The 11,938-nt window shown below is 56.9% G+C and overlaps 1 protein-coding gene across 4 annotated transcripts in view; it reads left to right on the plus strand.

Annotated features, from left to right (window-relative positions):
• EPN2 (epsin 2) overlaps positions 1-11,938 on the plus strand; it is a 52,987-nt gene that overhangs the window by 18,580 nt on the left and 22,469 nt on the right. For 2 of the 4 annotated variants that reach the window (XM_010842916.1, XM_010842918.1), the window contains exon 2: positions 8,482-9,243. In XM_010842916.1, coding sequence (XP_010841218.1) covers positions 8,649-9,243 — 595 coding nt within the window. In that variant the 5' untranslated portion in view covers positions 8,482-8,648. Of the gene's footprint in view, positions 1-1,409; positions 2,662-8,481; positions 9,244-10,829; positions 10,998-11,938 lie in introns of those variants that run through there. The other 2 variants (XM_010842919.1, XM_010842917.1) reach the window with 2 other exon arrangements.

The raw sequence follows: 11,938 nt of genomic DNA on the forward strand, positions 1-11,938 counted from the left end.
GGACTGCAGGAGCCCCGCCTCCGCTGCGCTGCTTCTCTGTCCCCAGACTTGCAAACCCACTCCAGTAGCTTCAGCTGCGGCAGTGTTTCTTAAAATAATGTTAAGTGGAAGCCGTTGAATGTTACTCATCTTAGAGAGTTTTTTATCGTCAGAATGCCGTGGTATCTTTGGTGGTTCCTTTGAAAGTGAAGCTGAGAGCTGCCAGGTGACCCAGCAGCCCTCTTCCTCGGTACCTGTCCAGGCGAGCTGAGCACACACATCCACATAAAAACTCATACGCAGAGTTCACAGCAGCATTGTGCATAAAGGCCAATAATGGAAACAATCCAGGTGTCTGGCTGATCAGTGGGTACATAAATGTGGTCTGTCCATACGAGAGAAAATTACCACAAAAAGGAGTGAAGTACTGATAAACGCAGTATAAGCGAACCTTTAGAATACTCTGAGTGAAAGGAGCCGGACATAAAAGGCACATACTGCGTGGTTTTGCGTGAAGTGTCCAGAGTAGGTGAGTTCACAGAGACAGAAGGCAGCGTGCTAGGGGCTGGTGAGTGGAGGAGTGGGTAGTGATGGCCGATGACAGGGTCTCCCGGGGATGCAAACGTCCACTGCAGTGACTGTTACCCAACACTGTGCCTGTATGCTAAGTCACTCACTTGTGTCTGACTCTCTTGCAACCCCAAGGACTGTAGCCCGCCAGGCTCCTCTGTCCATGGGATTCTCCAGGCAAGAATACTGGAGGGGGTTGCCACGCCCTCCTCCAGGGGGTCTTCCCAACTCAGGGATCGAGCCCACGTTTCTTATGTGTCCTGCATTGGCAGGCAGGTTCTTTACCACTAGTGCCGCCTGGGAAGCCCATGCAACACTATGAGGATCCTAAGCTGTAAGTGTGAATTGCCTACTTTAAAATGGTGAATTTCGTCTTAATGAAAACAAATAGAAAGACCTCCTCTGCCCAAATGCCATAGCATGATACCTGATTTCATGTATGTGATTACTTAATGCAGGTATTTGAATTTAGAAGTAAATTGATTTAGGGACTTCCCTGGTGGTCTAGCGGAGAAGGCGATGGCACCCCACTCCAGTACTCTTGCCTGGAAAATCCCATGCATGGAGGTGCCTGGTAGGCTGCAGTCCATGGGGTCACGAAGAGTCGGATACGACTGAGTGACTTCACTTTCACACATTGGAGAAGGAAATGACAACTCACTCCAGTCTTCTTGCCTGGAGAATCCCAGGGATGGGGGCACCTGGTGGGCTGCCATCTATGGGGTCGCATAGAGTTGGTCACGACTGAAGCAACTTAGCAGCAGCAGCAGCAGCAGCAGCTGGTAGTCTAGTGGTTAGGACTCTGTGCTTCCACTGCCATGGCCCAACTCAGTCCCTGGTTAGGAATGAAGATCCCACAAGCTGAGTGTGGCCAAAAACAAAGTAGATGGATTTGAAGAAAAATATTAAGCATACAATAACGCAGCTTATATTAAGAATTAAAGAGGAGGATTCCTAACACAGCGCTTGGCATGTCAGAAGTACCCTGTGAGTGTTAACCATATGACTCTTACTTGGAGGGTTTGACAGAGATCTGGAAGGGGAATAATGAATCAGCAGATCCAGATTCCTCAGTGCATGAGGCCCCCAAACCCGCCCCCCGCCTCACCACCTCTTCCCCTCATGCCCATGGCTCCCTTGTGCCCCCATCCTCCTGCAGCCCTGCCCCAGGGGCACAGGTTTCCCACCGGCTGTCCCCACCTAGGTAGGGGCGGGGGCTGCGTCCTGGGCTTCCCCACAGGCATCATTCCTTGTATGTCCAACGTGTGAAAAGTATTGGCTAAACCCTCTGTCTGTCTGCGCTGTGACAAGGAAATGATGTTACAAGAGAGAACAGCAAGAACATTTGTAAAATGCCATGCAGACGTCGCCGTGTGCCTTGCAGAGCAGCAGCTCTGCTCCCGGAACAGGGTCTAGAAGCCTTGGTGCACGAGTCTCGGGGACTCTTGCACACACCAGCACTGTTCACGATGGCAAGAAGGTGAAGTGGGCTCAGGTGTCCCCGGACAGACGAGGGGGTGGGTGTCGGTGAACACAGGCGCTGTCACATGGCAGGGACACACAGCAGCGCGGACGAGTCTCAGAGCCTCAGTATCGACACCGGCAGATTGTGGTGGTTGGATGATGTCAATGGTAAGACCATCTTCTTTCTTAAAAACCGTGGGATCACGGAGCTCAGAACCCAAGCTGTTTGCGGGGTTGGGTGGGGAAGGGGTCTGGGTGACAGGGGCGCGTCATCTGTGCCCACATGGGGCTGGTGTGTACTCGTGTGTGCCCAGCAGCACGTACATCATAAAAATGTAAGAGGACAGAGTGGTGGCTGGAAGACCTTCTCTGGGCTGACGCTGACATTTGAGAGTCCAGTCAGCGGTGCAGAGTAAATAAAATCCTGGGAACATATCCAGCAGAGGAGGAAGGAGGGAAGTCGTATTTTTATTCTGAACCAAAAGAGGAAGTTTACCTTTCGGCTCTGAGACTGGTTTTTTTCCTGGTGGTACTTCAGATGACGGCTGTTCTTAAAGGAGTAATCAGAGCTCTCGGGTTGTTCTAGCCCATGTGGCTGCTTCAGCAGAAGACGCAGCAGTCACCGAAGAGGTCCTGTTTCTTAAAAGTGTGAGTTCTGATGGGCTGGAGTCGTCTTGGAGTCTCTGATGTGCAGGCTTCCACCTGCCAGCTTTCCTCCTGTTCCCATCTGTGGGGCCTGACGCTTTCCAGGGCAGTGCTTTCTGGGAAGAACCTTAAAGACCTCTCCTTGGTGGGCCACGTTGGAAGGCGCTGGGAATGCCAGGGGCCTATCCCAGGACAGCACCACAGCGCCTGGGCCTCATGTCCGCACGCGGTCAGGGGCTGGCCCTTTAGCTCCAGCGTCTGGGCTCCTGCCTGCTTGGCTTGCAGAGCTGGAGACGGGCTGAGCAGGGGCAGGAGGGTGGTTATTTCTGTCCTGTCTCACTGCCTGTTTAGCACCTGACAGGAGGGCCCTTCAAAGCCTCTGGATTCAGGGAGGAAGGATTCACTATTCTCATGGTAGTGTGGGGTTTATCTGAAGCTAAACAGACGAGATGAAGAGGATAGGACCAGAAGCCAGAGGTCTGGGAGCAAGTCCTGGTCCCACCACATGCTGGCATGTGGCTCAGGCCAGTTTCTTACCCTCTCTGCGCTCAACTTCCTCACCTGCAAATTCTTACTGAGGTTCAGTGAACAGACGCTCTGGCATGCAGTCAGAGCTGTTAGGATTCTCCAGCGTCTGTTGAGAGAGCCTGTGCTATTTTCAGTTTCTATTCTGAGCCTGTTCTTTCGGGTGACTGCTGGCATCAGAGAGTTAGCACATCTGAGGCCTTGTTGGGAATGCCAGCCACACAGGAGAGGACTGGGCCCGGGTGTGACGGTCAGGAAGGGGCTTGGGGATGATGCCACCTGCCTGACCAGGAGGGGCCTTCTGCCCAGCATGTTCTGCCTGGGCCCTGCTGCTTCTGTAGGTGTGTCCCCTGCCCTGGACTGTGTCCCCAGGCTGCCCTCGGGGTGCTGCTGAGAAACATCCTCAGAGACACACTCTGGGAGGACGCAGGTGTCTGAACCTGTGTCACTCAGTGCTGAGCAGCGGCTGTCCCCACCTCATCACCTGGTCTGCTCCTGAGCCCAGGCTGGTGGGGTGGCAGGGCTCTGCTGCCCGTGGGACTGCCTGGGTACTATTGGCTGACATGGCTCATCCACCCCTGCCCTCAGGTTCTTCGCTGTGAACTCTTAACCACGTGGAGTGGTTTTATATGTTCACTGAGCAGAGTGGCTGCTCTGACTCCAGCGACAGAGCCCTGAGGGAGACTGCTGGGGGACTGGCCCAGATGAGCCCCGTGTCTGAGGGGGAGGGGGTGGGGTGCTGTCTGCCTTGTTCAGTTTCCCTCTGTTCCCACTCACTCAGCCCGCGTCAGAGGAGCCTGTGCTGAGGACACGTGGTGGAGATGGGCAAGCAGCAACTGGGATGAGCAGGAAGGTGTCCCATATGAAGAGGTTCTGCCCACAGTGGGAGTTGGTGACTTGAGAGAGTGATCGTGGTCCCCAGATCTCAACTGACAGGAAAGAGCCAGTGGGACAGTGCTGGGGGAGGCCACGGGCAGGGGAGCAGACCGTGCCTGGGACCGGGAGAGTGCCAGGGGGCGAGGGTGCACCCGTGCTGGCCCTGGAGGAGGTCACCTTCCGGGTGTGCCGTCTTCTGGGCTCTGGTGCCCCCCGCACCGCCTGGGGTGGGCTGCAAGGACCTCAGCCACACTCCCCAAAGCCCACGGGAGCCCTTTGTGCCAGGCTGGTCTGCATTTACACTGCCCGGAGGTGCCTGTCCTCACCTGCGGGCTTCCTCTGGGCAGCATCTTGAGCTCCTGAGAGAGCAGCGACGGGTGGCTGCTGTGCCTGAACCCAGGCCTGTGTGGTCCACAGCTCCCCCTCCCCCGGCTTCCCCTCTCCTGCTGGCTCCTCAGGACGTGGCCACAGCCCAGCACTCAGCGCCACCACAGTGACCAGCCAGGTCTAAATTAAGCATGAATCCCTGGGAATTCTGCCTTTTCCCATGTAGTTCTGTTCTTTTCCCAAAATGCCTCAAGCTGGAAACTTCTGCTGATCAAACCCATTGCGGGCCTGCCCCGTGTGCGGGTGGGTGGGTGTGAAGCCATCAAATGTCCCCTTCTGTGCCCCAGTCTCTGGGTGGCGTGGCCACTGGCCATCAGGGGTCTCTCTCTGGTGGTAGAGTCACTTAGCGTGTTGGAATGGAGACTCTGGCCCAGGGGTCACAAGCTCCTTTCTTGGAGGGGGGCTGAGTTCCAGGGGCTCACTCCACAGACCCGGGAAGCCCCACAGGCCAAGAGAAACATCCACCACTAGGCTTGTCGCCAGAACTCTAGCCTCATGGTGACTGACCTGGAGCTGGTCTGAGGTGGGGGCTCCTGTGACACCCTTGGGCTGGCAGGAGTTGAGCCCTTGTCAGAAAGGGGCCTTGGGACAGGAGGCTGGGTGTCCGGTCTGCCCTGCCATCCAGGAGCGGGAGGCTGGGCCTGGCCCAGCCCGAGCCCTGCTTTCCAGGCCCCTGGTTCTGTGTGCTGTCTGGTTTCTGGCAGGGTTGTTTAAGAATGTTGTCCCTGGTTGGCCATTAGCAAAACTACATGGAGGAGTGGTGGAGGGGAGCAGTGAGGAATTCTCTGTCCTCTGCTCACGCATCCACTGGCCCAGGCGCCAGCGTTCGGTGCTCGCGCCTCTCCGGGAGGTGCTGCTCGTCACGCCACCGTTTCTAAGCGCCTGTGTTGTCGGGTGGCCAGACCACGTCTCCTGAGCCTGGTCCTTGTTTCACACCGCCTTTCAGAGTGACTGCGTTTCAACACCCGTGTAACCTGCAGCCCGGCTGCTCTTCCTAGAGACTGAACGATCCGCCACACTGCTAAAGAAAAGAAGAAGTCCTCACGTGTGTTTTCAGTGCTTGATTTCTGCTTTTAGAAAAATCACTAACATGGTCATTGGAGGCTGTCTGACATCGAATTTGAATTTTCCTGTGCTTGTTCCAAGGCTGTCATGTCTTGGGAGAAGCCCCCAGGTGGCTCTTTCTTTTTAAGGGGACAGGGGTCATCCAGCGTTGGGGGGATGGTCAGTCCCCCTGCAGCCAGTTAACTGGCACCTGGGGCTCTCCCTGTAATGTGGGTGCTGCCACTGTATCTGCTTTATCATCTTGGAGTTAAGAGGCTCAGATGTTTGTTTTTGAAATTCTTCACATACATGAATGCAGGGTTTTCTTGAAGCCCGCTTTTGGGATAGAGATATAAGATTTGATTTCTCTGCCCACCAAGGAGTCCTGGGACACAGATGCTGCGTTCGGTGAGTGAGGCGGACGGCTCTCAGCTTCCCTGTGGGTGTCGCCTGCCTGGAGAAAGTCACAGGAGGCCGCCAGACGCAGATCAGGAGCTGCCATCTGTGGATCCTGTTAGGTTTGGGGAGGGGAGAGATTTGCTGCCGTTCCCTCATAGCTGGTCTGGGTCCCTGATAACGATCCCCGATCCCTGAAAAGCCCCCCAGATGGGGGTTTGGTGGAGACCCCAACCATCAACATCTTCTTGACACCTGGCCAGTTATGTCCCTGTCACAGAAGGGATGGCCAGGACTCACGTGGGCTTTGACCAGGGCCCACCTGGGGTCTGGAGCCATGAGGGCTGCTTCCTCCCGAGTCTGGGACTCTGGATTGGGAAGGAATTTCCCCACCCAACTCTGAAGGCTCTTGAACACATTTTTATGGAATTCTTCTTGCCTCCAGGGGCATCACTCTAGCCTTGGAATTTTTTGTTTGTTTTTTTAGTGTTGCTCTATTTGCTGTTTTATTCAGTCTACTTGTAGTTTCCACTGTCAGGCGAATTCTGGTTATATTTTCAAATATGCCAGAATTTTTCTGCCCCAGCTTGTCTTTGGCAAATGTGATCCAGCTGTTACTTTATGGTCACCATTATAGGCTGCTCTTGAGATCAAGAGTCCTGATCCCAGACTCTGGCTGGGTTGCCTGCGTGTTGAGAGCCAAGGGACGCAGCTCCTCGGTGGTACTGGGCCATGGCTCAGCTGTGGCTAGGGGCCCGTCCTTCAGGCTTTGTGTGTGTAGGTGGGCTGTTGCCTGGGACAGGACATGCAAGCTGCAGGTTACATGCGGCCGCGATGGCTCCTGCAGCTGCGAAGTGCAGGGTGAGGGAGCCTGCCGAGCCCCAGGTGGGTGACAGACAAAGTGCTCGGCGGCCCTGGGGCTTCAGGACCTTGAGTGTGACCAGTGATGCTGGAGCATTTGCTCTGGGAGCTGGAGCTGCTCAGGAGGCCCCCTCTGAGGCCCATCCTGTCTGGTGGCCATGGATGACCAGCCTTGTCATGTCACACATGCAGGTCCCCACAGAGCACCTGGCCCTGCTCCTCGGACACACTGTGGAAGGTTTTTAAGAGCCGACCGGGCAGTGGAGTTCACTCTGCCCACCTTCAGCTGAAGTCCCATTCTGCTGAAGCCCTGCATCTGCAGATGAAGATAGAATTCTTGGCCTGTCTGAGGGTGGAGAGGCCTTGCTCACCAGGCCGATGACATATGGCACCAGGATGACGGTTATGAGCTTCTCCTATTTGGCTGAATGTGAGGAGTGGGCATTTCCTTTGGCTTCCCCACTCCTGACACTTGCTGGTTATTTATTTCTGAGTCTGGAATGAAGCTGGTAGAGGCCGCCCACCTCTTGTTCCTCTGGCAGAAGCAGCAGAGTGAGAGCCCCTGTGGGAGGAGGGAGAGAGTCCTCACCAGGGGGCCTTGGTCAGCTGACCTCATGACCCAGAAGGAAGGCTCTCCATCTGCACCAGGGGAGGGGTGATCCTTACCCGGAAGGAAGGCTTTTTGTGAGCATATAGTGAGACAGCCTGGCCCAAGGCCACCCAGTTCTTTCCCAGGCCAGAAGCCCAGTGGCAGCTGGGGGTGGGGTGGGGGTGGGGAGCTGCAGGTCCTGGGGCCCCTCCTCATTCTGTAGGAGAGGAGTCACCTGGCACCGCTTCCCTTCCAGTCCCCGCCCGCCCTGTCACCTCCTCTGAAGAACCCCCCTGAGGGCTCTGAAGGGAGTGCTTTCCTCGCCTCTGTCGGTGGCCCACCGCCACAGTCGAGTTGCCCTCCACTTGCATCCTCAGGTCCCTGCACTCACCTCTGTCCCCTGCCAGATGCCTTCCTGGGGGAAGGGGCGCTGCTTTTAACTTGTGGCAGCAGCATTTATATCGCAGTGCTGGGTGCCCACTGGCAACCAAACCAGGTGGAGTCCTCCACACTCTGGACCAGGCCTGTGGCCAGAGGCGTAGCCTTCACTCCAGCTCCGCAGGTGTTCCTTCCCTGGAGAGATGTGTTTGTGGCAAAGGACTGGGTGGACCTGTTAATGTGGAGTCCTCAGTTCTCTTTTCTCTGAGATGAGGAAACTGGGCCAGAAGCAGTTTATATGTAAGGTTGTATCAGTGCTACATAGCTTGTGCCAGATGCTGGAGGCTCTGAAAGCCCAGTGGGGCCTCAGCCCTGGTCTCGAAGGGGTTGGGAGTCTCTGTAAGAAGTTAGGAGAAGAGGGTCAGAGAGAGTCTCTGGAGCCAGTGTAGATGGTGTGAGATTCTTCTAGCGGGCGTCTGCCAGGTGTGGCAGAGCAGATCCAGCAGAAGTGGTTTGAAAATAGACCAGGAGTTACAGTGTTACCGCTTTCCTTCCAGAGGCTTAAACTTGAGTTTAAACTGTATTGGTTATTAATGTGTAGTATTGTTCTTAACTTAGTTTTGAAGGGAAGATGGCATCCTTTTTGTCCTCGGGGGCTGGAGGATGTCCTCTCACCACCCCGGCTGGCCGACCCCTGCCTGCCATTTGCAGAGAGCCTGCTGTCTCGGGAACTCACACACAGTAACGTTTGTTACTTCTTTCTCTAGGTCATGGCTTCCAGCTTCTCAGACCTGAGGCTCCAATAGAGGAAATGACCATCAGGGACCCTGCTCCAGACCTGTTACAGAGACTGAACCTCTGTGGAGCACGAACCTGCCGGAGACGGGGAAGCTTCTCTCTCTGAAAGGATCTGCACTTGTCACAGAACGTAAAGATGACGACCTCATCCATCAGACGGCAGATGAAAAACATTGTCAACAACTACTCGGAAGCTGAGATAAAAGTGCGGGAAGCCACCTCCAATGACCCATGGGGCCCGTCCAGCTCCCTGATGACGGAGATTGCAGACCTGACCTACAACGTGGTGGCCTTCTCGGAGATCATGAGCATGGTGTGGAAGCGGCTTAACGACCACGGCAAGAACTGGCGGCACGTGTACAAGGCGCTGACGCTGCTTGACTACCTCATCAAGACGGGCTCCGAGCGCGTGGCCCAGCAGTGCCGCGAGAACATCTTTGCTATCCAGACCCTGAAGGACTTCCAGTACGTTGACCGTGACGGCAAGGACCAGGGGGTCAACGTACGTGAGAAGGCCAAGCAGCTGGTGGCCCTGCTGAAGGACGAGGAGCGGCTTAAGGCCGAGCGGGCCCAGGCCCTCAAGACCAAGGAGCGCATGGCCCAGGTGGCCACCGGCATGGGCAGCAACCAGATCACCTTTGGCCGGGGCTCCAGCCAGCCCAACCTGTCCACCAGCTACTCAGAGCAGGAGTACGGCAAGGCCGGGGGGTCGCCGGCTTCCTACCATGGCTGTGAGTAGTAACCCCCATGCTGGGCACCGGGCTCAGCCAGAGCTCATGGCCCCTACCTTCCTGCTGCTGGCACCTGGCAGCAGCCCCTCAGTCCGCCTGGAGTTACTGTTACAGAGGGGCTTCTGGCCTGGGGTCCCGAGACCCTCTGCTGCTCTGGGGTTTGACTCTGTGCATGTGGGCAGGGCTGGCCTCGGGGGCAAGGCAGGCGCAGAGGTTGGATTACCTGCTTCCTCCTCAGGGCAGGGCTGAAGCGAAGGGCCTGGCTGCCCACAGCAGCAGGGGATTGGCTGTCCTGGAGAATCTACTCTCTTTTATCTCATATTCAGTCCCTTTCTGAAACTGGGCTTCCGGTCTCCTGACTGGCTCAGCTTCTGTTCTGCTTGAGCATCACTGGGTGAGGCAGTGCATGTTCGCCTCTCTTGCAGAGGGAGAGACCAGGCTTCCTTCCCGCTTCTGGGTGGGAGTCCTTGGTGATTCGGTCACACGGCTGGGTCCGTGCTTTCTGGGCTGCTCTGTTTTCTCGCTTTGCATGTTGAAGATGCTAGGTCTTTGCCTAGTGTTCAGGAGAAATGTCAGAGAGCAGAAGTGGCATTCAGGGCCTGACGGAGGCTGGCCAGGGAGCCATGTTGGCATCCTAGCTGTTCATGGATGTGGGCCCTGAAATGGTGCCCCTCTGCCTTCTCAGTGAGGTGGCAAGCAGGCAGCCCTGGTAGCCTGCAGGGTGAGGGACACAGAAATTGTGCCTCTGGCTGTGAAAACAGAAATCCAGGTACCCCTACCCTTTGCTTTTGGAATAAGTAACACTGTTAGCATAAAAAAAATTTTAAGGCAGTTGTTTGCAGTTTGACCCCCTGTTGACCTTGCTTATTGGCAGGTTTCGGTTTGTCGTCGCCCCGCCACTTGTAGCATCTGTGTTGAGCAGGTTTGCACAGTGGGGTTGGACTCCCGCCTCTGGGATTCTCAGCAATTGTCAAGCTCAGAGGCCAGCATTCCTTGTCCCACTTGTAGTTCCTGTCGTTTCCCCACCTAGTTTGGATGACTCTGCTCAGGCAAATGCTGGGACCTTGGTGAAGCCACTTAAAAGAATTGGAGCATGCAATCTGGGGCTCCAGGGGCTCCCCTACACTAGGTTGATAGAAAAGGAAGATTGACCTTAAGAAATGAAGTCGTATGTGTCCCTCAGGGAGCCCCTCTCCGCCAAGAAAGGCCGCTGCAGGTAGGCTGGGCTCCGGGCTGGCCTCTTCTTTGGAAGTGGTCACGTAAGGGCCCTGGGGGCTGCTTTTCTCTTGCCTGCCTTTTGAGGTCATTGCCCCTGAGTCCCGAGGACTGAGTGTAGGAGCTGAAGCCACGTCCCATGCATCGAGTGAAGACTGTTCCGGGGCTGGGAGGAGGTGGTGGGGCCTCGTGTCTGGTCCTGTGGCCTCAGCCTTCGCCTCCTTGCCCAGCGGCCCTGAGTTGGCCCACCTCTGAGAGCCCGAGCTTGAGCTGCATGTTCAGAGTCTGTTTGCGGGGTCCGGCCTTGCCTGTCCCTCTAACGGCCTGTGTGTGTGTGTGTGTGTGTGTGTGTGTGGGTCCCTGCCCCACAGCACCCGAGGCCTCGCTGTGTCCCCAGCACCGCACTGGGCCCCTGTGGGGTCAGAGCGAGGAGCCGCCGCCGAGCCATCGCCCGCCCTTCCTGCTGCGCCCGGGGCCACCCTCCTGCCCGGCCAGTGACCCGGCCCAGCCCTGCCTCTCTTGGGACCCCGCAGCCCAAGGTGGGAAACGCGGGCAGCCTGCTGGATGTGCTCCTGGTCGCCCAGTAGAGCCAGCTTTCTCCCTGCCTCCCAGGCCTCAGGGCGGCTCCCTCTGCAGCCCAGCGCTGGTCCTCCTCTCTCCCGGGAGCCCTGGCTACCCTGCGCCCCTCTCCACACCCCTCACCCAGAGGCCTCAGGGGATCCGCTGTTTGCTTTGCATGAGGCCTGGGTAGCTATCAGGCTCTCCCAGTCCCACACCCTGCGGGATTGGAGGTGTGCTGGCGGCAGCCCCAAATGCGGGGAGGACCAGGCCCCTGGGCCAGGCCTGTGGGTTGGTCCTTGTCCCACCGGCACACCCAGCCGGGAGCCATCCTCCATGTTGCAGTGATGTGGGCAGGTGAGCAGAGGACCAAATGGGGTGGATCTTGCTTCTCAGTTCCCGGCCATCCTTCCTGAAATCTGCAGGACCCGGGACCCTGGCAGGCAGAGAGTTGGCTGCCTAGTCAGTTGTAGGTTGCAGTGTTTGGAGGTCTCTGACTCAATGGGGATGGAAGTGAGGCTTGCTTTGGTGGTGATTGCTAGCTCTCCTGGATGACCTTCAGCTGGTGCGGGCTACGCTGAAAGCAGATTTCGCCGCAGCCTACGAAGAAGTGCACTCAGTCCACTGCCTTGGCACCTGGGCCCACCACAGAGAACGCCTCTCCTCTCTGCCTAAGTGGCTCTACCGGGGCGGCTGGCGGCCCCTCACCTGGGCTTTGTGCGCCTTGTGGCCCCCCTGCCAGTGCTCGCGGGATCATTGTGTTGAGCTCCGGGCCCATTTTCCCCTCACTCTCTGTCCCGAGGGAGTACTGGCTTTGGTGCAGGGAGGCAGTCATAGTGTTTCAGAGTGACACTCCCGCTGGTCCCCAGGGCCCCTGAGCCTGCCTGTCGAGTACCCGGGGCCCCCAGCTCTCCTGGGACGC

This window comes from Bison bison, unplaced genomic scaffold, assembly GCF_000754665.1.
Source record: "Bison bison bison isolate TAMUID 2011002044 unplaced genomic scaffold, Bison_UMD1.0 scf7180017864180, whole genome shotgun sequence".
Classification (NCBI taxonomy): Eukaryota; Metazoa; Chordata; class Mammalia; order Artiodactyla; family Bovidae; genus Bison; species Bison bison.